The 24944-nt window shown below is 36.1% G+C and overlaps 2 protein-coding genes across 17 annotated transcripts in view; one reads left to right on the plus strand and one right to left on the minus strand.

The window, feature by feature from the left end:
• Positions 1–6020, plus strand: part of slc6a6a (solute carrier family 6 member 6a) — a 54592-nt gene extending 48572 nt beyond the window's left edge. The window contains exons 12-14 of one of the 2 annotated variants that reach the window (XM_073909533.1): positions 199–299; positions 381–551; positions 2571–6020. In XM_073909533.1, coding sequence (XP_073765634.1) covers positions 199–299; positions 381–551; positions 2571–2726 — 428 coding nt within the window. In that variant the 3' untranslated portion in view covers positions 2727–6020. The remainder of the gene's footprint in view (positions 1–198; positions 300–380; positions 552–2570) is intronic. The other variant, NM_001126386.1, reaches the window with a different exon arrangement.
• A 6978-nt stretch (positions 6021–12998) lies between these two features.
• grip2a (glutamate receptor interacting protein 2a) overlaps positions 12999–24944 on the minus strand; it is a 100781-nt gene continuing 88835 nt past the window's right edge. For 7 of the 15 annotated variants that reach the window (XR_012383798.1, XR_012383800.1, NM_001430888.1 and 4 more), the window contains 7 exons: positions 23962–24101; positions 23546–23737; positions 20731–20881; positions 17813–17936; positions 14386–14547; positions 14160–14306; positions 12999–14012 (listed from right to left, as the gene is read on the minus strand). Coding sequence is in view for 5 of the 15 variants with exons in the window: in NM_001430888.1 (NP_001417817.1) it covers positions 13827–14012; positions 14160–14306; positions 14386–14547; positions 17813–17936; positions 20731–20881; positions 23546–23737; positions 23962–24101 (1102 nt within the window). In the remaining 10 variants the exon portion in view is untranslated. Of the gene's footprint in view, positions 14013–14159; positions 14307–14385; positions 14548–17812; positions 19295–19700; positions 20882–23545; positions 23738–23961; positions 24102–24944 lie in introns of all 15 variants that reach the window. The other 8 variants (XR_012383799.1, XR_012383792.1, XR_012383801.1 and 5 more) reach the window with 4 other exon arrangements.

Raw genomic sequence — 24944 nt, forward strand, 5'->3', positions numbered from 1 at the left:
TTTAAGAAATGAAAAACTGCTTTTACTTTAGCCGAAATAAAACATATAAGACTTTCTCCAGGAGAAAAAAATATTATAGGAAATACTGTGAAAAATTTCTTGCTCTTTTAAACATAATATGGGAAATATTTGAAGAAAAAAAAAACACTCACAGGAGCGCTGATCATTTTGACTTTAACTGTATGTGTGCATTTTTAGGGGCTGATAATTTCTACGATGCTATAGAGGACATGATCGGCTACAGACCCAACAGCTGGATGAAATGGAGCTGGATGCTGATCACCCCCGTCCTTTGTGTGGTAAGTATGTGTGTGTGCTTGAGAAATTAACCAGCCTGTGTGTCAACCATATAAGGAGATCACCTCACCTTTCTCTTTCAGGGTTGTTTTGTCTTTTCATTGGTGAAATACAAGCCGCTGACTTATAACAAGCTTTACAAGTATCCTGATTGGTCCATTGGCTTGGGTTGGGCTCTTGCTCTGGCTTCAATGATTTGCATCCCGATGATGGTCGTCATCAAAATCATCCAATCAGATGGCTCCCTGATTGAGGTGAGAAGGAGATACATTGCAGATAAAACATAACAGGTTGTTTTGATATATAATGTCATGATAGTTATAAATGAAACTGTGTGTGTGTGTGTGTGTGTGTGTGTGTGTGTGTGTGTGTGTGTGTATATATATATATATATATATATATATATATATATATATATATATATATATATATATATATATATATATACAGTTGAAGTCAGAATTATTAGCCCCCCTGATTTATTAACGCCCCTGTTTATTTTTTTCCCCAATTTCTGTTCTGTTCTGGGAAGATTGTTTCAGCACATTTCTAAACATAATAGTTTTAAAAACTTATTTCTAATAACTGATTTATTTTATCTTTTCCATGACGACAGTAAATAATATTTTACTAGATATTTTTCAAGACACTTCTATACAGCTTAAAGTGACATTTAAAGGCTTAACTAGGTTAATAAGGTGAACTAGGCAGGTTAGGGTAATTAGTCAAGTTATTGTATAACGATGGTTTGTTCTGTAGACTATCAGAAAAAAAATTAGCTTAAAGGGGCTAATAATTTTGTCCCAAAAATGGTTTTTAAAAAATTAAAAACTGCTTTTATTCTAGCTGAAATAAAACAAATAGGACTTTCTCCAGAAGAAAAAATATTATCAGACAAACTGTGAAAATTTCATTGCTCTGTTAAAAATAATTTGGGAAATATTTAAAAAAGAAAATAAAAATCAAAAGGGGGCTAATAATTCTGACTTCAACTGTATATAATTTGGAGTCATATTTATAGTTTCATTCTCATTTTAAATGAAATATAACAAGTTTTTTCATTTATATTTTAACTCAATTTGACATTTTCTTTAATTTGTTCAAGAATTTGATCATTTAATGAAAACATACAGACTTTTCTACTTTTCTAACTTATTAATAATGTTGTTAATATAATAATGAATTATGTTCTTATTTTTGTATGTTTTATTGTTTTTTAGATTAACAAAAATCTGACATGTCTACTTTATAATGCTTTAAAATGGTTTGAGTATTTTAATAAAAACATTTTTTAGATACAATGTAAGTGATTTTCACATTACATCTTAATCAAAATACATTTTTAAATGGGTTTATAATGTCCATGATTTAAATTTAGGGCCATAAAATAAAACAAAATAAAATAAAATAATTTAAAACCGACATTTCTTTTTTACTATAAATGTAATTTTATTGCTTTAAAATTGTTTGAGAAATTTATTAAAATGTTTTGTTTTTTTTAGATTCAATATCAAGGATTTTCACTTTACATCTAAATCAAAATACATTTTTAGGTTGCAAGGCAAACTTTATTTATAGAGCACTATTTTACACAACCTTAGATGATCCAAAGTGCTATAAAATAATAATAACAAAAATAAATGAATGACATTTCTACATAATGCATATTTATTTAATAATAGAAAATGCACATAACATCTAAAACAAAATACATTTTTAAATGGGTTTATAATGTCCATAATTTAAATGCAGGTCAGTAAAATAAAATAGAATACCATTTATCATCCTAAATTCATCAATGCATTAATAATTAATATGCACTTTTGTTTTAAAATGTTGGTTCAAACTACTTTGCTGAAACTACACAATTTGCTGTTTTAAGTTTTTTGGTACAACGTTACTGGGTTTATAATGTAAATAATTTGAATTTAGGGCGATAAACTACACTAAAATAAAATGTAATACCTTAAATACATTTTTTGAGACAACTTAAATGGGTTTTTAATAAATTATTCTAAATTTATAATTATAAAAATTACATTTGACAGCTTTTTGTTCAAACTACATATTTAAAATGAGCTGAAACTAGTTTTTCTGGGACAACTTAATTGATTTATGTTCAATCCACTTAAACCAATTAAGTTGTTCCAAAAATATCTCCATAATTGTGTTGTTTCAGCTCATTTGAAATAAATTGATTAAACAAGTAATTAAATAATTTTACTAAACTCAGATTTTTTACAGTGTAGTAAAAAATCTTGTCTTGTGTTTAGCGGATCAAAGCCGTGGCGGCGCCGGTTAAAGGAGGCGCAAGCTCCCGTCCGAAGGAGTACAGCCTGAAGAACAGCGAGCTGCTTCACCCGCTGGACCCCAACGGCATCCACGCCTTCAGCAAACACACACACACCATCGTAGAAACTACTATGTGAGACTCTCTAAGAGAGATTGGCGTATTTCTCCTCCTCTGTCCTCTCCTATGGGAGATTCTGCTTTCCTGTGTCGCCCCCCTCCCCTCTCTCTCTGCACTAGTGTGTTTTTACAGAATTATCTTATACTGATATATCTTTTTTGCCATGTAGGATTTGTATTCTGATTGTAATCACTGGTATTAGCATTAATGCTGATATTGTAATAACCTGATGTGAGCTTTAGCCGTCTGAGGCGGTTTGTTTAATCTGTAGTGCACTGTTTTTTAGATTTAACCACATCCTGACCAGGTGCAACATTTAGATGATTTACTGCGCATTACTTTATTATTGCTCAGCATATCTAGCAGGGATTTGGATAGTATGAGATCATTTTATTACAGTTTTGGTTGAACTGAATTTCCAATGATAAAAAAAAGCGTTTGGCTTAGATGTACAGTTGAGGTCAGAATTATTAGCCCTCCTGTTCACTTTAAATTCTTCAATATCTGTTTAACAGAGATAAGATGTTTTCAGCACATTTCTAAACACAATCATACACCTGATGCAATAAGGTGCAACACATGTTTGGCGCGATTTGTTGCTATTTTCAGACCAGCGCAACAGTAATTTTCACGCTTTGCGCTAAGTTGTTTAAATAGCAAATGCATTTGCACCACTTTGTGGACTCATGAGTGTGTTGGTCTAAAATAGAGGTGTGTTAAGGCGCATTGTTGGTGCCTAGCCATTTTGAAGAACTAAAATATATGTTGTTGACCAGCTAAAAGCAGGTTTAAAGTTTGTAAAGGCATTAGTTATTCGACTATGCTGGTCCTAAACGCTTACACATTGCTTAATACACACAGGATGTACAATACACAAATACCTTTACATACGAAAAATTATTCTTTTCCAAAGAAATGATTCAATTTTCTACAAAAATGATTCTTTTTCACATAAATATAAAAACCCCTGCCTCCATGCCTTTTTTCAGTTCACATGCTTGGATGTGTTTTTTTGGCCACACTTCGTTATTATTGTTCATTTGTTTGTTTCCTGGATATTAGAACTGAATTTAGAAATAGTTTTGAAGCAAATCTTAGTGCTTAAACTAAATTAAATATGTAGGATAATTGATGTCTTTGGGAGTGGGTACAACGTTGTTTCCTTATCCAAAAAAGTAAACGAGTAAAAATAAAGAGAAAGTAAAGAGGCCGATTGGAGGAGGCTCGTTCTTTATCCTCGCACTGCAGATGGTCTGTTTAACTGTTTTCTTGCTAGTAAAGAGTTCAGTTTATCAACTCACAAAGTCCGCCATGTAAATAACAAATGCACCATGACGCGATGCAACTAACTCTTAAAAGGAATGTGAGATAAGACTCTGATTGGTTTATTGCATGTTATGCTCAAAACTCATTAAGACAATAAGCACAACCCTGTTAGACCATGCGCCAGGGCGCAGATCACATTTTTCCGTCCTTAAAATGGCAAAAGTGGATTCGAACATGCCTTAATGCTTTTGTGCTTTAGACTTTGTGTCTAGATCATTAAAATAGAGCCCTATAGTTTTAATAACTAATTTCTAATAACTGATTTCTTTTTATCTTTGCCATAACATTTGACTGGATATTTTTCAAGATGCTAATATTCAGCTTGAAGTGACATTTAAAGACTTTAATTAGGTTAATTAGGCAAGTTAGGTAATTAGGCAAGTCATTGCATAATGATTGTTTGTTCTGTAGCCGATTGAAAATCAGTATTGCTAAGGGGGGCTAATAATTTTGACCCTAAAATGGTTTTTAAAAAATTAAAAACTGCTTTTATTCGAACCGAAATAAAACAAATAAGACTTTCTCCAGAAGAAAAAATATTAGAGGAAATACTGTGAAAAATTCCCTGATCTGTAAAACATCATTTGAAAAATCTAAATCCACAGGAGGGGGAATAATTTTGAATTCATCTGTATATAAAATAATATCTGTTTAAATCAAAAATCGTGAAATTATGCATAAACAATTATTATATAAAACAGTTTCCATCCCATGTGTGTAAGAGAACAAAATTATCACTTCCTGCAAAAATGGAACAAATTCCATATATAATTTTTTTTAAATTCAAAAGCTCAAAATAAACAGAGTAAACGGCTGCAATTTTACATTTTGGAGATTTGTCACTTTTTGTCACAATCTCATTGGTCCAAAAATCTTGCAGTTTTGTCATTCTATGAGGACTTTTGTTGTAGAAATCATGTTGCGCCTGGTTGGGATTGAATTCATCAGCAGAGAGAGCGACTTTTCGCTTGATTTTTTAGGACAATACTTAACAGCAGCGAACTAAATGTGACATTTAGCGACATTATGACGTCCGTCAGTGCTTGTGGCAGTAAATCTTGTACGATGAGGTTCTTAAATGTTCTTTGTCTTGAAGAAAAATGAATGTACCTCCGCAGTGAGCGGACGCTGTGCACAGACATACACACTCACACTTATACTGTAAGACATAAGCATACTTTAACACTCTGTCCTTTCAATCTGTCCTTGAACTATAGTGACCACTGCCATTGCACACACACAGAGCCACTTTAACACTGCAGGCAGCTGTGTTCGCTAAGTATCATTTGATGCACTATTATAAGCGTCATTCACTGTAAGATGATCCGAAAGCTGATGATTATCAACACCACACAGAGCTGTTCGGCAGCACTTTATTAGCTGATCATGTACGGCGGAGTCTGAAGCAGTCTGAGTACCTGTATTTCTTTATATATATTTCCCTATTATATCTTTAAAGAAAAAAATGCTTCCCCTCTATAATAAATCTAATAAAAAACTAATCTAGTCAGGGAATTTGTACTTTTTTTTTTATAAAATACATTTACCAATCATATTATATGTCATTTATTCAATTTCTTTTTGGCTTAATCCCTTTATTAATCAAGGGTTAACACAGCAGAATGAACCGCCAACTTATCCAGCATATGTTTTACACAGTGGATGCCCTTCCAGCTGCAACCCATCACTGAGAAAAATTAATTGTATAATCATTTACTGTTTTTTCTTAAGTTTCTATTTTTATTTTTTTATTTGTAATTATTTATTTTTATTTTTGATTTCTACTTATTTTTAAGAAAATACATTTATCATATATTTGAGCAATATGACATGAGTAGCACTGTGATATGGCAGTATATCAGCATTGGTGGGAGGGGTGCATTGGCTCGAGGCCGCAGAGGCACCAGTGATGATATACAGCCATATCGCACTGCTATGAGTGTGATATTATGTTTATACAACAGTTCGACAGCATAATCGAGTATATAAAAAAGAAAATCAATCACAAAGAGCCTTAAAACCCTTTTGTATGAGGAACTACTTTCTGCAGCTGACATCAGAACAGTAGAAACCGTTGCTACTTCACCAACATCACTTTAGAGCTAGCATTTGAATGATTCTCTAGCTTAATGTCTAAAATGATGACAAAACAGCTGATTTTGCTGACATTTTAAGATTATAAGGCTGAACGGCATGAAATGCCATCAGTAAACAGAGATTTCCCAGTATTTCTTTGTTGCAATCAGGATTTCACAATAATTAACCCCAAAAAAGCCAAAGCAAAGCAAACACTAGCAGAATACTATGGTATAAATACAGCACTACAACACACAAAAGACAGAGATCAACTTAGAATGTCACTTACCTGATTTATAATGATTTGTTTAGCTGTGGTTTGAGTTTTTCTCCCCTAAGGACTTATTATGCGGTCTCTGTCACCATCTTGTGGCAGAACATCAACCGTCTTTGCTCAAGGTGCCAACACTCTGTATCTCAGAAATTACAAATATTTTAAAATAGGCACTATCCTTATAATTAAACTGTGTAGTTGCAATCTAAACAACTACATTCTCACATAATAAAGCCTCAAAAGTACATTATGTTGTCCAACAGCTGCAATAATTGTCTAACTGTAGTGAGTTTACACAAGGGAGAAGAGGCTAAGAGTGCTGTTATTGCAGAATTTTGCATGGCTATCAGCCAATCAGATACAAGAACCAGAAAGAACTGTTGTGTGTGAATAAATATATGTGTGTGTGTGTGTGTATATATATATATAAATATGTATATATATATATATATATATATATATTTTTTTTTTTTTTTGATTTCTTTAAGTAAATACATTTATTTAAACAGATACCAGTTTTCCAAAAGAAAATTTTATGTGAGAATTAAAACGTGATTTGAAAAGCGCACATTTCTTTTTGTTTATTTTTGTTTAAGATTCAATGTGAATGCTGCTGGATTACTCATATACTGACATTTATCAGATTGTCTTCATTATGAGTTTTGAGGGAAAAGCTAACGTGAACAAAAGCTTGTGCTTCGATGGACCGTCTGTACAAAGAGTCGCATGATCAACGTCACTAATTTACTAACATTCGATTAGTGACCTACAAATAGCAAAGAATTGTGATGAGTTTTAAATTGGATTTTAATTCCCACGCACATCAGACTTGTGGAGCCCGCAGTAAATCCCATGATTCAGCACAGCCGAACTGCTCGACATGATAAAACCATCAGCTTTCAGAATGAACGCATGAAACCTGGCCTTTATGTCTTTGCACAGAGACACTGCCATTTCCCTCTCTGGCCTAAGAATGAGATTGTGCAATTGTCTCGAGCCTTAAATCCTCTAAATATTCCAGCTAATCACCAACAGCAAAGAACTGCCCCTAAAATATACCTCTGTGTTTGTTTACCTTTGACCGCCCAGTTCTCCATCCCGAAGTCCATCCCATACCCTTTGGATCCTCTAGATTTCGTTTAACAGTGTCCTATTTCACCTATTTCACCTTGAGCTAAACGTTCACTCAGCAAGTGTTTGCTCATTTGTAGTCTTTTCATTCATCTAAAGATTTGCCTTTTTGTATTTAACCATTTTATACTGTACCTAATGTGATTGGTCATTTGCCTATATTTTTCTGAATGTGTTCAGAAATCTATATTTAAATGTTGATTAGTTGTTCAGGCTAAATGCAACTTGCGGTGTGCAATATTTGTAAGCGACTGGCTTCCTCCATTTTATATCGTTTCAGCTGGAAAATACTGTAATGTTATATGAAAACTAGACATTCAAGGTTCGATTTTTTCCATTCACATTTTTGCTGTATAAGGTAACATGATTAAACAAAAAAAATCTTGTAAACCAAAGTAGTTTTGTGACAGACACCATTTTAGATGCATATTGCATCTTTCAGACTGAATAAAAATGTCCAATCTTTGTGTGTGTGTTGTGTATACCTGATTCCTGATGTTCTGATGTGAAGGCTGATGGTCGGGTTTCAATAGAAATGCTTCTTTTTCATACCTAGAAAAGATTAAAATTGCAATACCAGTAGAATCTAATTTTAAAAGCAACAACAGCAAGACAACCCAGCAGGCACAGGACAACAGCATGACATCAGATTGATGTTGCATTTTGGTCACTTTCCAACATGACCTAAAAACAACAAAATATCAATTTCTAAGTGAAGTGTATTTATAAAGAAATTTCGAGAGGATCACGCGATTATGATTGAACATGGCTGGTTCTGCATTAGCTACGTATGATCCACCAATCAGGGCAGTCCTAACCCACTATAAAGAGCCAGGGTTTCTCGCTACAGCCATCTTCGATTTAAAGAATCCCCCCTTCCACCCTACTTCCCCACCTTTCCTTTCATAGGGCGGCACGGTGGCCCAGTGGTTAGCACTGTTGCCTGATGCTGCGTTCACATCAGATGTGGAATGCTCGGCAAGCGCGAGTGATTTACATGTTAAGTCAATGCAAACGCACAAATAGATATCCTGCGGCACGATACGCACGAATGGCGCGGTGCGAATGACACAATACGCGTGAATGGCGCGGCACGAATTGAGCGTTTTGCGCGTAAAATCGCTCGAGTTCGAAAATATGAACTTCAGCAGATATTCGCGCTGCGTTAACCAATCAGGAGCTTGCTCTTGTGGGGGCGTGATTCTGACGTATCACCTGTTGTTGGTGTGCCGGGGGAAATCCTCCAGCCGACACCGACAAAAAGTTCATCAAACTGGGCTTGGCTCAGTCTGAAGCACCGCTAAAAGCCTCCGTCATCCAGGTTCAGTTTCTGGAAGAGTTTATGAACACAGAGCTGGATGAACCTCTGAAAGGATGTAGTGGACTCAGACAGGACCCTAAATGTATTGACGCTGTTTTCAGCCTTTATAAAGCACATAAACACTGTTATTTTCTTCATAAAATCCATGTTAGCCATTTAACAACGAAGCTAGAGTCACCGGACAGACAGAAGCCGTGCCCATCACGCGAATCCGTGTCTGTTCCCAAGTGAATTTGATGCACGAATGAAGTGGATTCGACACGCGAATGGAGCGGGGTTTGGCGCGCGAATGAAGTGAGTAAACTCAAATGTTCACATGGCAATTTATGCACGAATACCGCGATTTATCCGCGCATTCCGCGTCTGGTGTTAACACAGCATCACAGCAAGAACGTTACCGGTTCTAGTCCTTTAACAGGCCGGCGGTCGTTTCTGTGCGTAGTTTGCATGTTCTTCCCATGCTCGCGTGGGTTTTCCCAGGTCCTCCGGTTTCCTTCCACATTCCAAAAACATGCACAAGTGAATTGATTAATCTAAATTTAGCACTACAGTCAAACTCTCATGCTGCAGCATATCTCTTCATCAGCTCTTATCAAGGGGGAAGTTGTCAAGATGTACCTGAGCTCAAAGCTCCCCTCTCGCCCTGCAAACGTGAGGGAGCCCAGGGCTCAAGGACCTTTTGGGCTCAGAGGTCTCTCCTGGGACAGCATGCCAAACTTCAATCATCAAAAAAATCATCAATAAAATCTATTATCAGCTAAGCGTGAACTCTTGAATGATGTTACAGCTTGACGTTGTGTGGACGTCACCACTATAACGTTTATCAGACATTGGATTTTGGTTGGCATACTGTACTTAACAAATAAATGACAGTATTTGACGTCAATATGACGTTGGTTTAGGATGTTGGCTCCATGCTGGATTTTGGTCACTTTTCAACGAATCCGAAAATCAACAAAAACGTCAACATCATTTCATGTTGTTATTGGACATCAACATTGTTCTTAGATGTTGATGACCTAAATCTAACCTAACATTTACGTCTTATGGTGTTATTTGTCTGCTGGGAAGAGTGACGTTGTCTTAAAGTGAGCTCTTCACTTCTTACTGTTATATAACATGAACAAAAATAACGTTGTCTTAATATGTCTTAGATTAAGTAAATACAATAAACTATACTGATTTTGTAGTTTAATCAGTCAAACTGCTTTAGTTCCCATTCTTTGGCCATTGGAGTCCACTCCCACACAAGTTGGTTCAAGATTCATTCTGACCGAATCATGAGAGAATTGTTCATTGTGAATCAATAGGTGCGTTCGACTTGTACCATGGCTGCAGCCGGTGATGAACGAGATTAGCCAAGCACAGTTGAAAACGAGCAGTCAAGCCGGACACTTCAGGGCTCAAAGTTGGCGTGAGGACCTATCACATGGCGTCATCATCATTAATCAATTTAAAAAATAAAAATTTATAACAACAAAAGATTTACAGTACAAATAAAACTTCACGAATTAGGTTTGGGCGGTATCCAAATTTTGATACTGTCAAACCTCCTCCCTATTTTACCTCGGTATCAGGTATTACCGTGCATTTAAAAAAAAATTATTATGTAAGGCTTAGACAGCGTCACCAAACCATTGGCTTGTGCCTAAACGATTCAGAATCTGAATATCGTATATGCGACCTTAGGTTCACGTCACTTCTTTATCAAGTTCGTATAAGAGATCTGCGTGGGACAGCACCAAGCGATGCACAGCACCATGCTCTCTCTCTCTCATTCTCACACACACACACACACACACACGCGCGCGCGCGCACACACGCGCACACACAGAGAGAGAGCACCAAGCGACACACAGCACCACGCTCTCTCTCATTCACAGACACACACACAAACACAAACAAACAGCATCCATGCGCGTGCTCGCTCGCTCGGGAGCGATATTGCGCTATTGTTAGACTGTGCCGCCCGCTCCCTTTCAAATTACACCAGTGTAATTCATAAATTCATTCCTGCACCGCAAGAAATCTGGTTGGCTACCATTGTACAGCAGCGGGAATGCAGACCTCTAGTTCGTATTTACCACGTCTCCCTTCTCGTTCAGACAAAAACGGAAATACTGCCAAACTGCAGGTCACTAGGTGCGCGACTCACCATCTGACCTCACCTCTCCCTCTCCTCCACACTGTCCCGTGATGACAACCACACATACGCATTTGTAGGCATTAAAAAAATAATATTCATTTAGAGAAATGAGGGAAAACGAGAGGGTAACATAAACATACAAATTAATAGTCCTAATAAATACAAAGCAATAAGCACAAATTCTAGGAGTTTAAACATCACTCTCTAAAACTTCTTGTTTGAATATGATAAAAGGGATTTACATTTATTTGCATTTATAGATATAAAATTCCAATATATATTAGTGTAAAACCCAAAACAAGGTGTTTTGATTAAGTCTTAAACAATGATTAAGATTATTTTGTTGTCAGTTAAACAGCCCACCATTGCCAACATTAATATCTATAAAATATTTGACTAATATTTTTTTTTGTAGTTGCTGTAACCTAAAACTAGAACTAACAGGCTTAACTCTACCTAAATTGCAATAATGTCTAAATTAAATTAGTCAACATTGTCACAATCTATTATTGCTGGAGATCAAAATACATGCAGTGTCCTTATTTGACTTCAACATGATCAGCTGCGCCTCCATCATCTCACAATCCCATTGACACTCCAGTTCATCTTAAATTCGCACGCATGCATTAGACATCACGTTTCCTCCACTCTGAATCCAGCCTTGGACTAAAATAGGAGCAGTGTCATGCGGCTCCAGAATCTGACAGAGCGGTGAGGTGTGGGACAGCTCATCTCCAGCCTGTGCCAACACTGCCTGCGCTATCAAAACCCTGAGCGCCGTCCTGACAGACACACAAGCTGGAACAACAAAAAGAGAGAGCAAAAGAGAGAGAGAGAGAGAGAGAGAGAGAGAGAGAGAGAGAGAGAAACACACAAAACAGATTTTTGCTACTTGTTCGAACTATTTATTTAAAATGAGCTACACTGTAAAAACTGCAGGGCTCCACACAATTCCATCATGTTGTCTCAACACAAATCAGCTACGTTAATTATTTTTACAAATTTAAGTTGATTACTTGATTTGATTGAACATTAAACAATTAATTTATCCCCCAAAACCTCAAGAATTGTGTTGATTCAACTCATTATAAGTAGTTTGAACAAGCAGCAAAATAAATAAATAAATAAATAAATAAATAAATAAATAAATAAATAAATAAATAAATAAAATAAAAAAATTGGAGTGTGAACATCCATTTTTTCTTTTGAAAAACCCATTTTCAAGATTTGATCCAATCCCTTATCCAAAATCCTAGTGGATTACTTTTGAAAAACCGGGCCCAGAGGTCACAATGCAATGGAAAAATAATGGAAAGGCTGATGGCTTTTTATTTGCATGTTCTTTTATATAACTATTAAATAGTATGTTTATCTTCTGCAGATTATAGATAAAATATGGTAACAGTTTAACAACATACAGTTGAAGTCAGAATTATTAGAACCCCTTTGAATTTTTTTTTTCATTTCTAAATATTTCCCATATTATGTTTAACAGAGCAAGGAAATTTTCACAGTATGTCTGATAATATTTTTTCTTCTGGGTATAGTCTTATTTGTTTTCGGCTAGAATTAAAGCAGTTTTAAATTTTTTAAACACCATTTTAAGGACAAAATTATTAGCCCCTTTAAGCTATATTTTTGTTCGATAGTCTACAGAATAAACCATCGTCTTGCTATAACTTGCCTAATTACCCTAATCTGCCTAATTACCTTAATTAACCTAGTTAAGCCTTTAAATGTCACTTTAAGCTGTACAGAAGTGTCTTGAGAAATATCTAGTCAAATATTATTTACGGTCATCATAAAGATAAAATAAATCAGTTATTAGAGATGACTTATTAAAACTATTATGTTGAAAAATGTATTGAAACAAAAAAAATAAACAGGGTGGCTAATAATTCAGATGGGCTAATAATTCTGACTTCAACTGTATATGATATTTTTGGAAATCACCCCCTCATTGTTTTGCGTCCCTCACTTTGGAAACCACTTTGGTTCATATTTGTACCACACACACTTTGGTTATTATCCTTTATTTTCTTAAAAAACAAAAACCTGATCACTTCTAACCCAACAGTATTAAACGCACATCTCATTCCCGGCATCCTACATATTTAACATCAAGGAACAGGGGGTTTCTACATTAAAATAGTGGGCAAGAAGGATCTTTTAAAAGTCACACTAAAAACAAGCTCCTTTAAAGGACTTTCAATCACTTAAAATCCATTCTTGGTTAGCGCGGGGGAATAAAATCTTCATACATGACTTTACAGTACACAAATAACATCACCGAACTGCATCACATGCACCTGAAACATTCATGTCAAGACGTCACGTTTTGAAGACGAACAAAAGATGTGCTTTCATCAGCGTTAAAAAAGTCGATTGTCAAAACTGTCGTGGTTTTGATCTCAGAAATTGCATCTAGACAGTCAAACACATGGCTTTGAATTTCTCGTCGTGTTCGGTAAAACCCACAGATCTGCTTCATCAAAGAGTTTCTGTTGACAGGACGAACTAAATGAGTGCGCCATTATTTCAAATACAAACAAAAGAGGCTTGGATGGAGGTGAACATGATGTTTTGTGTAACTGAGAGCGAGCAGAAATCTCATGTGCGTCTGTGAGAACTTGTTTGTGGCTTGTTTGAAGTGAGGATCATCACAAAAAAAAAAACACACATTGTGAGAAAAACATTGAACTTGGCTTGAGAATAATAAATAAATATCAATAAATAAACATATGTGAAATACAAAACACTGGTGCTAATGTGAGAGTGAGAGAGAGACAACATTTGTGTGTGGAAGAAAAACAAACTTGTGCTCTGTGTTTCTCATTTGTGGGAATCAGAGGTCAACTTTTCTTGGATTTTGTGCAGACTGTTGGGAAGTGTCCTGACAGTCTTTAGGTGGCCAGTCGTGCGCCTGAGCGAGAGGATTCCTGCTAATGACCAGCTGCAGATTCTCTCCGGCCTCCGTGATCAATGGCACAGCTAGACAACAGTCGAAATCACGAGTCCGCGCGTGATTGACCTGTGGAAAACGATCAGAGAAGTGAGAAAGTTTGAACTGGGTCTTGGGATAGTCTGACGGTTTATAAAAAGCGTAGGTGAATAGTGACTTTTCCCATTTTCTGTAAACTTTCCCATTAAGAAAAGGTTAGAGGGAAGAAAGCATCACCTGCAGAATCCGGTCATATGGACGTAACCCAGCCTGATCTGCAGGGCCATCCGGACGGATCATGTTCACATAAACACCCTTTTCCAGCAGACCGTCGGACACACTGAAGCCAAAATCCCTGCTGTCGGCATCCTTCTGAATGCAGATCTGATGGAGAAAACATGGATCAGGCCATCAAAAGCAAGAGTTCAAGACGTGAATCCAGCTGCTGGAAGGTGAACATTACCTTATGAAGCTCTAGAGGCACTGACGGGCTGTTCTCCTTCAGGTCCTCTGGTGTGTTCACGGAGGTATTCTCCGGGCTCAGTTCCAGAAATTTGGTCTTGCTTTCATTCTGCTTCTCGAAGTCTTCTCCCAAACTCAACGTGCTGCCTGACATTATTGTAGCCTCCAAATAATAAATATTAAAAAAAAAAACATGAGATTTCAAAGAAGAGACAGAGATGTTGGATGTTTTTTGTTCAAAGCAAGACTAATTTATTCTCCAAAATGAATCGAATTAAAAGATTAGTTGTCACAAGTCAAATGTTTGATGTTTAGTCACACGCTGTGAAAATAAAGGGATTCAGGCAGTGTCAGATTTGGAAAAATTCTCAAAGATAGAAGTAAAAAAGCAGTAGTCTAAAGAGATTTTAATATTTTCTAAATTTAATTCGCTAATTTGTGTATGTTGACAATTATAGCAAATGTAAGACGATAAGCTATTATAACGGTATTCTTTGTGGAGGGTAAAAATGTCCTTTTATAATTTTTATATTTTGGTTGCAATTTATTGTAGATTGTGGTAAAGATTTCGGTTCAAACTATTTAAAATAGACTCGTAATGTAAAAAAAAAATGGGTTGAACGTTAATTGTAAACATTGGTTGTAAAGATTTTTGTTAAAAGTATTTGAAATTTAATATTGTGGTAAATATTTTTGCTTGCAAATTCTATTGTTATAAAGATTTCACTTTTATATCATAGTCAAATATTTATTTTAAAATTTCTATTGTAAAGATTTTGGCTGAAAATGATATTGTGATAAAGATTTTGGTTAAAACAATCTGAAAATTATATTGTCAAATTTGGTTAAATTACTACTGTGGATAAGTTTTTTGTCAAAAATATGTGGAAATAATTTATATTGTCATAATTGGTAAAAATCATCTGAAAATTACTAATATTGTCAAACTTTGTTAAACTATGGTAAAAAGATTGTGTAAAGATTTTGGTTAAAACTATTTGAAATCAATTTATAATGTGACATGATTTGTAAATAAATTTAAATTATATATTTGACTTAAGGTTATGGATAATATTTGAAAATTACATCCATTGCAATGATTTTGGTTAAAAATTATATTGCGTTAAAGAAAAACTTTATTAAAAAAGTTATTTGTATTTTCAAAATTTGGTAGAAATGGTGGTTTAATTACTACTGTGGGGAATAATTTGTAAATAAAATTTGAATATAGAACAAATTTTATTTGAAAATTATATCTATTTTTAAAAGTTTGAAAAAAGTTGAAAGTTAAAAGTTGAATTTTTCAATAAAACTGAAAAAATCTTCAAGTTTGGTAAAAATGCTGGTTAAAATTACTATCTTGCTTAGGAGTCTGGCTAAAATTATGTTAAAATGATTCATATCATGGTAAAGGTTTTTATTGAAAATTTATATTGTGCTAAACTAAGTAAATAAATCAGGGAACTATTACAAATTGAACTCGGGCTGCGTCCGAAACCGCATACTTCCATAATATACAGTGTAGTACACTAAAACAGAATGCGAGCAGAGTAGTACAGTATGTCCGAATTCATAAGGAGCATCCCAAATCGCATACTTATGCACTATTCTACGCCATCTTGTAGCATAAATAGTGTGTGAACACACTAAAACTCTAAATAGAATAGGTGTAATTTCATTACACAGATGATGCCCTTATTCACCGTTAAAAAGAAGTGTGTAATGTTGGACACTTCATGGACTCAACAATTGCAGCTTTGCTCATGTAGCGGAAGGGGCGAAGCTTTCGGGCGCTCATGTTGGATCACTTTATTCATTTTGGATTGTAAAAGAAGTATTCTCCTACAAGCGAAGTGATTATTATGAGTGATTATATCTCCTTCCGATGGTGAATGCGGTTATACTCATGGCAGGTATTATTGGTAGTTTGAAAGTCAAACGTAATCTGGGAAACGGGTTGAATTTCCACTTAGTAAAAAAGCATTAGTGTTACATTTGGGACGATACTACATTCATATACTACGCTGTTGAGTGTGTAAGTGCAAAGTGTATAGTGTGCCATCTGGGATGTAGTTATAGAATTCAAACAACAGTATGCAAGAAGTACCAATATGACCTATTACTTCCGGTGAGATTCTGAAGTGCGCATCCGATGGACTATGCAGAGGTGTGTATAACAAGTTACATTTACTTGAGTAAAATTATTGGGTAATGTGTACTTTTTGGGTACATTTAAATATGTGTACTTTTACTCAAGTAAATTATTAGAGAAAAATCAGTACTCTTCCTTCGCTACATTTGGCAGTAACATTACATTACATAACAGTAACATTTTGACAGTAACGTTCCTCCGTTACTGTCAAACAATGATAATAAAAATGATCCATTTGACTATGCTATCCAATGATCCACCGCAAGATAATTCATAAATGGGATTGGGTTGTTGCTAGATCAGATATGGTTGGGGCTGAAAGTTAACGAAAAGGATTTATTTTATTTATTAAATTTACCATTAATTGTATTTTACTAACGTCTAACCCCACCCCAACCGTAACGACAACATAAAAACAGTAGTTGAACAGAGTATTAATGTTATCTATTAAATTACCCGATAAATTGTGTTTTTTAACGTCTACCCCTACCCTAACCCAACCGTCACAGTACGGTAAAAATATAAACTATTGTTATACAGTGTCATAAAAAATGCTGCTATATTGATGTGCATATCGCACTTCCGGCCGGCCGCGTATCCTATTTAAACTTTAACATGGGAGTGAAGCGACGCAATTGACGGGTAGGTCACTTGATGACAAAATGGCGGATATAGTATGTCCGAGTTCAATTCATACCCCTCACATTCATACTGTACAAAACGTACTTTTCTAATGGTCACGTATTCATTAATTCATTTTCTTGTCGGCTTAGTCCCTTTATTATTCCGGGGTCACCACAGCGGAATGAACCACCAACTTATCCAGCAAGTTTTTACGCAGCGGATGCCCTTCCAGCTGCAACCCATCTCTGGGAAACAACCACACACACACTCATACACTACGGACAATTTAGCCTACCCAATCCACTTGTACCGCATGTCTTTGGACTGTAGGGGAAACCGGAGCACCCGGAGGAAACCCACGCGAATGCAGGGAGAATATGCAAACTCCACACAGAAACGCCAACCGAGTCGAGGCTCGAACCAGCGACCCAGCGACCTTCTTGCTGTGAGGCGACAGCACTACCTACTGCGCCACTGCTTAGCCCTAATGGTCAAGTAGTACACTTAAATTCAAATGCAGTACCTACTGAGTAGTAGGCAATTTCAGACGCAGCCATTGGGATTTAATCTTCCACAATCAGCACATACAGTAAAACTTAAGCAGTCCACAGATTGTAAATCAAGTGTTTAACTGATTCTTAGTTAGTTTTACCTCAAGCTCGCGCAGGATTTCTGACTGACCGCAGGTCTCCAGGTCCTGAAGAGCTTGTGACCAATAGTTCTCCTGAGCGTCTGTTGTACTGTTGTAGTTGTGGCCGCATGCGGGACTGACAGATCTGTGTCAATGCAAAGCAGCCTGGGTAATGTAAGGCCAGGTGTACCATTGGAAACGGAGCTCTCTCTCTCATTCTCTCTCTGTCTTTATACTGTATGATTGAACAGTCACTGTAAAAGATCCTCCTCAACTACAAGAAAAGTGGCGGTTAGAGAAAGAGAAACATACACACACAGATGTGTCTGAAGAGGCCGTCAGGTAGTTCCAGCGATAAAGCAACAGAAAAAATGAGCGATAAAAAACAGAAGCAGACAAGGGCGGATGACAGCGAGTGGCCCACGGATGATTAGTAAGGCAGACGAGAGACAGAAAACCTGAGAGAGAAATAGAAAAAGAGAAAAGTAGGAGCATACAGAGGCTGACTGTGGAAGAAGCAAACAGGCGGGTGCTTTCGGTGCTGGACAGTGAGCAAGTTTAACCACTGAAGCAATGTAAAGATGCGTGCCAAATGTACTGTTGAAGTCAGAATTATTAGCCCTCCTGAATTAATAGCCTCGTTTATTTTTTTCCCCCTAATTTCTGTTTAACAGAAACATTTTTTAATAACTTTTAATAACTTAATAACAAGTTTTAATAACTTATTTCTAATAACCGAGTACTTTTATCTTTTTTTATCCATGATGACAGTACAGAATATTATATTAGATATTTTTCAAGATACTAGAATTCAGCTTCTTATATCAATATTTCTAGGCAAGAAAAACATATTGTCTTGTTTTCAGAAATAATTTGCCAAAATTAAAAGAGTTTTTCCTTAAAACATGCAAAATAATCTGCCAATGGGGTAAGCGAAATAATCTTGTTTTTCCTTTTGACATAACCCTGCTGAAAAATCCAGCTTAAACCAGCCTAGGCTGGTTGGCTGGTTTTAGCTGGTCGACCACTTAGCTGGTCAGGCTGGGAGATGACCAGCTAAAACCAGCTTGACCAGCCTAGCCAAGCTGATAGTCCAGCCAAAACCAGCTATATCCAGCTTAAATCACGCTGGTCAAGCTGGATTTGGCTGGTCATTTTACAGCCTGACCAGCTAAGACCAGGCTGGAAATGGCTGGAAACCAGCCTGGAAATGGCCAAAACCCCTCTAAAACCAGGCTGGTCAACCAGCTAAAACCAGCCAACCAGCCTAGGCTGGTTTAAGATGGATTTTTCAGCAGGGAGATTATTTTGCTTACCCCATCGGCAGATTATTTAGCTTGTTTTAAGGAAAAACTCACTAAATTTTGGCATATTATTTCTGAAAACAAGACAATATGTTTTGCTTGCCTAGAAATGCTTCTTGATTTAAGAATTTTTAGATATTTGGACTAGAAACAAGACAAAAAAATCTTAGCAAGAAAAGCATTTTTTGCAGTGAGCTCCCTGCTGAAAAATCCAGCTTAAACCAGCCTAAGCTGGTTGGATGGTTTTAGCTGGTCGACCAGGCTGGTTTTAGAGGGGTTTTGGCCACTTCCAGGCTGGTTTCCAGCCATTTCCAGCCTGGTCTTAGCTGGTCAGGCTGGGAGATGACCGGCTAAAACCAGCTTGACCAGCCTAGCCAAGCTGGGAGTCCAGCCAAAACCAGCTATATCCAGCTTAAACCAGGCCGGTCAAGCTGGTTTTAGCTGGATTTGGCTGGTCATTTTCCAGCCTGATCAGCTAGAACCAGGCTGGAAATAGCTGGAAACCAGCCTGGAAATGGCCAAAACCCCTCTAAATCCAGGCTGGTCGACCAGCTAAAACCAGCCAACCAGCCTAGGCTGGTTTAAGCTGGATTTTTCAGCAGGGCTGTCTCCATTATGCTTGCCTTGTTTACTTTTGGTTGCTAGGTTACCAATACTACAGTGAGCCACTCTGTAAGAAAAGCTTTTTTTTTTTTTTGCAGTGGATTGGTTATGTGGGTGTAATCAGTTTATCTGTCAAATGTGTTTCTATCTCCCATTACAAGTCCAAAACCACCTCAAGCTAAATATAATCAATCCTGATCTTGATCTGTCAAACTTTTTTAGTGTAATGTTACACACCCCTCGAAGTGTATACAGATTTACTACTGTTCACAATTTGGAGGTCAGATTTAAAAAAAAGATATTATTATGTTTATGTAGGAGGCAAACATTCATTGGGTCAAAATGTAATATTTAAGGAGTTATTTTGATCAGTCAAGACAATAAAAAATTATTTATGACCCGTTTAAACAGTAACTTACTATACATCATTTGTTTTATTTATGACAACAAAAAACTATGATAATATTTTACAGTTCCTCCAGGAGTTTGTGAAACCTTAAGGTTAAAAAAAGATATTTGGGGGGTATTTTTACAGCAAAATCACAAGACTTTAAGCAAAAAGTTCCATATGTTGAGAAAAATCATCACGATATTATTAATTAAAAATATTAATTAAAATTCCCTGCCAAATCCTGGAGGGACTGATTTTACAGTGCATGATCACATGTTCAGGTCACAGTCCACTTTTTCTTTTTTCACAATATTAAAATTTATGACAAATCAGCTAGTATCACAAATACTACCGTCATAATATCAATGTATTATAATTCAAACGAAATACATTTCTGAAATATGACCTGAACATTTTCTTAATGACATTCATTCCTAAGCACACATACACATGAGAAATAATAATTGACAGAACAGCCACAAGATTGCGTTAGTAACCAAAACTGAAATGCTCTTTGGCATAATTGTCTTTCTCATCTTCCATTATGCTTCTTTAACCCTCGAATCGCTGACTATTATCTTCATAAGATGAAGACCTGTACTGACTAATTCAACGAGTTGTGTCTCTAAAGAAACTCTCACCCAGAGTACGTCCAGTCTTCTTCACTCAGTCTCCCATCATACACTGTAGGACGGTGGGCGGGTCTTCTTGACATCAGCGGGCTCCTGTGATTGGTCTGTCTCCAGTCGCTGGGATGAAGAGTGAAGTCTGATGGCCTATGAATATATACGCCTGAAATATAAAGGTTGAGGTTTGATTACAAGATTTTTCAACACATTTTAAGCCTAATGATTTTTATGACTAATTTCTAATAACTAATTTCTTATTTTTTAAGATGCTAGGAGTCATCCTAAAGTGCAATTTAAAGACTTAAGTAGATTATTATGTTAACCAAGGCAAGTTTAATTATTTTTGGAAAGTTATTGGAGTTGTTAGTTGGTGGTTCATTCCACAGTGGTAACCCCTTATACATAAAGGACTAGGCCGAAGGAAAATGAATGAATAAAGTTAATGAAGTGGTTTGTTCTGAAGCCTAAAAATTAAATATGAATATACACACCGGAAAACAGAGTTTGAGATTTGATTAAGCACAAACATGAATATGATTTGCCAAAAGAAATTTGATTTTATACTATAACTAATCATTTTTGATATTTTAGTTTAAAGGGGCAATTCATCCAAAAATCAACCCAAAGTCTTTTGAATATTTTGAAGAATGATGGAAACCGGCAACCACTGACTTCTATAGTATATATATATATATATATATATATATATATATATATTTTTTTTTTTTCTACTATGGATAATAATTTCCAACATTCTTCAAAGTATCTTCTTTTGTGTTCAACAGAATAAATAAAATTCAGAAGATTTGTAGCCACTTGATGAAGAGAAAATGATGAGTAAACGTAATGTTCGGATGAACTTTCCCTTTAAGGCTAAAAAATTTTACAGTGCATAATGTTTGCCCTAGAAAAGTGCTTAATTGCTTGTAATATTAAATGGAAAAATGAATTGAAACATACAGTTGAAGTCAAAATTATTAGCTCTATTGTGAAATTTGAATCATTTTAAAATCATTTCCATTATTATACATGCTTACATGTTGTTGACGCCAAATTCTGACCCGACCATCCGAATGACGCAGCAAAAATCGAGACTCATCAGACCAGGCAATGTTTTTACAATATCCTAATGTCCAATTTTGATGAACCTGTGCGAATTGTAGCCTCAGTTTCCTGTTCTTAGCTGACAGGAGTGGCACCCAGAGTGGTCTTCTGCTGCTGTAGCCCATCCGCCTCAAGGTTGGACATTTGCGTTTACAAGCAGTTCGAAGGGTGTCCCTAATAAAGTGGCCGGTGAGTGTATATTTTTTTTAAAGGGGCTAATAATATTGACAATTAAATCTGCTTTTAATCCAGTCAAAAAAAAATATATATATATATAAGACATTATCCAAAAGAAAATTATAAGAAATACTGAGAAAATGTCATTGGCAAATATTTAAAAAAAAGTCTAAAAAACGAATTAACATGAGGGCTAATCCTTTCGACATCAATTGTTTATGGGATTTTGATTATTTGGTAAATATTCGATTCGCTGTAATGTAACTACAATGTGACAATATTAACATATAATCATTGTTGGAAAAAAAGTTATTTATTTTTATTACTTTAGTGTTTTTATTTATTAGAAAAATGTTGAGACTAACAACAGATTGATCAATCTTTTCTATTGTATTATAACACATCTTGACCAGACACACTTCCTCTTTTTTTACTGTGCTGCATACTTTAAGGAACATGCTGACAAGTGGAAAAAACATAATAAGAATAAGTGAGGGGGCCTTTGTTAAATAAAAAGTCTAGACATGTCACAAGTTGTCATGATGCTTGTAGAAGTTGTGAAATATATTAAAGATGCACGTAATTGTTCAGTTCTGGTATGCAGAGAAGGGTTGCAGAAAGAGGAAGTATGTCTGGGGGGACAAGAGCCAAAGGACTGCAGAATGACTGATAAGCGACATTACACCAAAACTCCACCTGTTAATATCAGTGTTGTATATATGCTGGTGTCAGGAAATGTAAGAAAGTTGCGAACCTCTTGAATGTAATTCTTGTATTCCATTGGGGTAACATAACCCAGAGCTCTGTCATCAAATTATTCATTTGTATCTAATAAATTGGGGGTGAGGCAGTGGCGCAGTAGGTAGTGCTGTCGCCTCACAGCAAGAAGGTTGCTGGTTCGAACCTCGGCTCAGTTGGCGTTTCTGTGTGGAGTTTGCATGTTCTCCCTGCCTTCGCGTGGGTTTCCTCCGGGTGCTCAGGTTTCCCCCACAATCTAAAGACATGCGGTACAGGTGAATTGGGTTGGCTAAATTGTCCGTAGTGTATGAGTGTGTGTGTGAATGTGTGTGTGGATGTTTCCCAGAGATGGGTTGCAGCTGGAAGGGCATCCGCTGTGTAAAAACTTGCTGGATAAGTTGGCGGTTCATTCCGCTGTGGCGACCCCGGATTAATAAAGGGACTAAGCCGACAAGAAAATGAATGAATGAATCTAATAAATTGCTAATATTTTTGGCATTGAAGAAAACCCTCTCTAGACCTTTTCTTATTGAACACGCATGGAATAGGCTTGATATTCCAACACCATCAAAATCATCCTTTTCCATAAAACTGCTTTGAAGCTATGCATTGTGTGAAGTGCTTCACATATAAGCCACTCGACCTCTTTAATTGGCCAAGGATCCTTCACTGACCTGAATAACAGGACTCCCTCACGCCCACTTGATTAAAGTCCAAATGAGCTCATTAACCCTCTCCGACCTCACATTTCACTCTGGCCCATCGCTTGTTAACATTCAATTAGGATATTCATGATTTCATTCCATACCCTGACTTCCATAGCCAGCATCGAGGGCCGAACTGTCCCACGAGTCCATGGCTGAATCCAGACTGGGCGGCGTGGTCTGACGGAGGAGATCAGAGTATTTCCCTCTCCGGAATGAATCGGAGCGATCGTCTTCCATGTCGCTCACGCATGAGGCTGTTCTGGACGGACTGCCCCGCTCTGAATCCAAAAGTGCTGGAAAGCACAGATGTGGGTCATGAGGACAAGACCTGATGTAATATTTATGAGAAGCTCTTTTCGGTGGATTACATGACGGAAATGTTAACATACACTTCTCCAAACACACACACAGACACAGACACACAGACACAGACACAGACACAGACACACAGACACAGACACACAGACACAGACACACAGACACACAGACACACAGACACAGACACACACACTCTTACGGTCGGATCGTTTCTTGATCTTGAGTGTGACCGTGTCTCCAGCGGTCTGCAGCAGGTGAATGGCTTCGCTCAGAGGTTTGCCCTTCAGACTCATGTTGTTAATGGCCAAAACTCGGTCACCGATATGAAGAGCGCCAGTCCTAAAGCACACATAATTCCATGTTTAACACAGTTAACACTTATTCAATGTCTATTATGGTTAACTGAAGCTAAAGATGAAATGTGTTTTGATATATATTGACATTTCTGTTAAAAAAACTAAAACTGATCTCAAATAAGTGTACCTACTCAAACATTCATGACAATTGATTATAATGTCTGTATTGTCAGTGGAGTCTTCAGTCATTCTCATGATCATTTTAAAGATTCAACACTTCTAGCAACACTTGATCTATTATTAACACATTATATTCTTTTTTTTCCATTTTGTTTTTTATTGCAGTTTCCAAATTCACATACAGATAGGGTTTTCCACGATGTATACACAAAACAATCAAACATCGGATTCACAAAATTGTAGAAATAAATGAAATTATAAAATACAAAAAATTTCCATTAATAATTATGGAAGTTACATTAATGATTTAAGGACATTATAAGAAACAAGAAAATCAATACACTCGTAATTGTTTTGTACATCATCAAAAAGAAACAGATAAAATTAAGTTGTTGCTTTTCAGTTACAATTCAATTGTGTGCTTTTTTTTGTCATATTGTGGCACCCAGTCAACCCTTTTCTTTCTTTTTTCTTTTATTTATTTATTTATTTATTTATTTATTTATTTATTTATTTATTTGTTTATTATTGTTACCTAAACTATGTACATATGGAACTATGAGGATGTTACTTTTAGGATCTTAAATGTACAATATTTAAAATAGCCATTGTTCTTCCTTCTATCTTTGTTAGGTTTTCTCTCATTACTAGAAATAATACACAAAATAAACGAAATAAAATTCACATCTTTCTGGGTATTTATTTT

The sequence above is a fragment of the Danio rerio genome, chromosome 8 (assembly GCF_049306965.1).
Source record: "Danio rerio strain Tuebingen ecotype United States chromosome 8, GRCz12tu, whole genome shotgun sequence".
Lineage (NCBI taxonomy): Eukaryota > Metazoa > Chordata > Actinopteri > Cypriniformes > Danionidae > Danio > Danio rerio.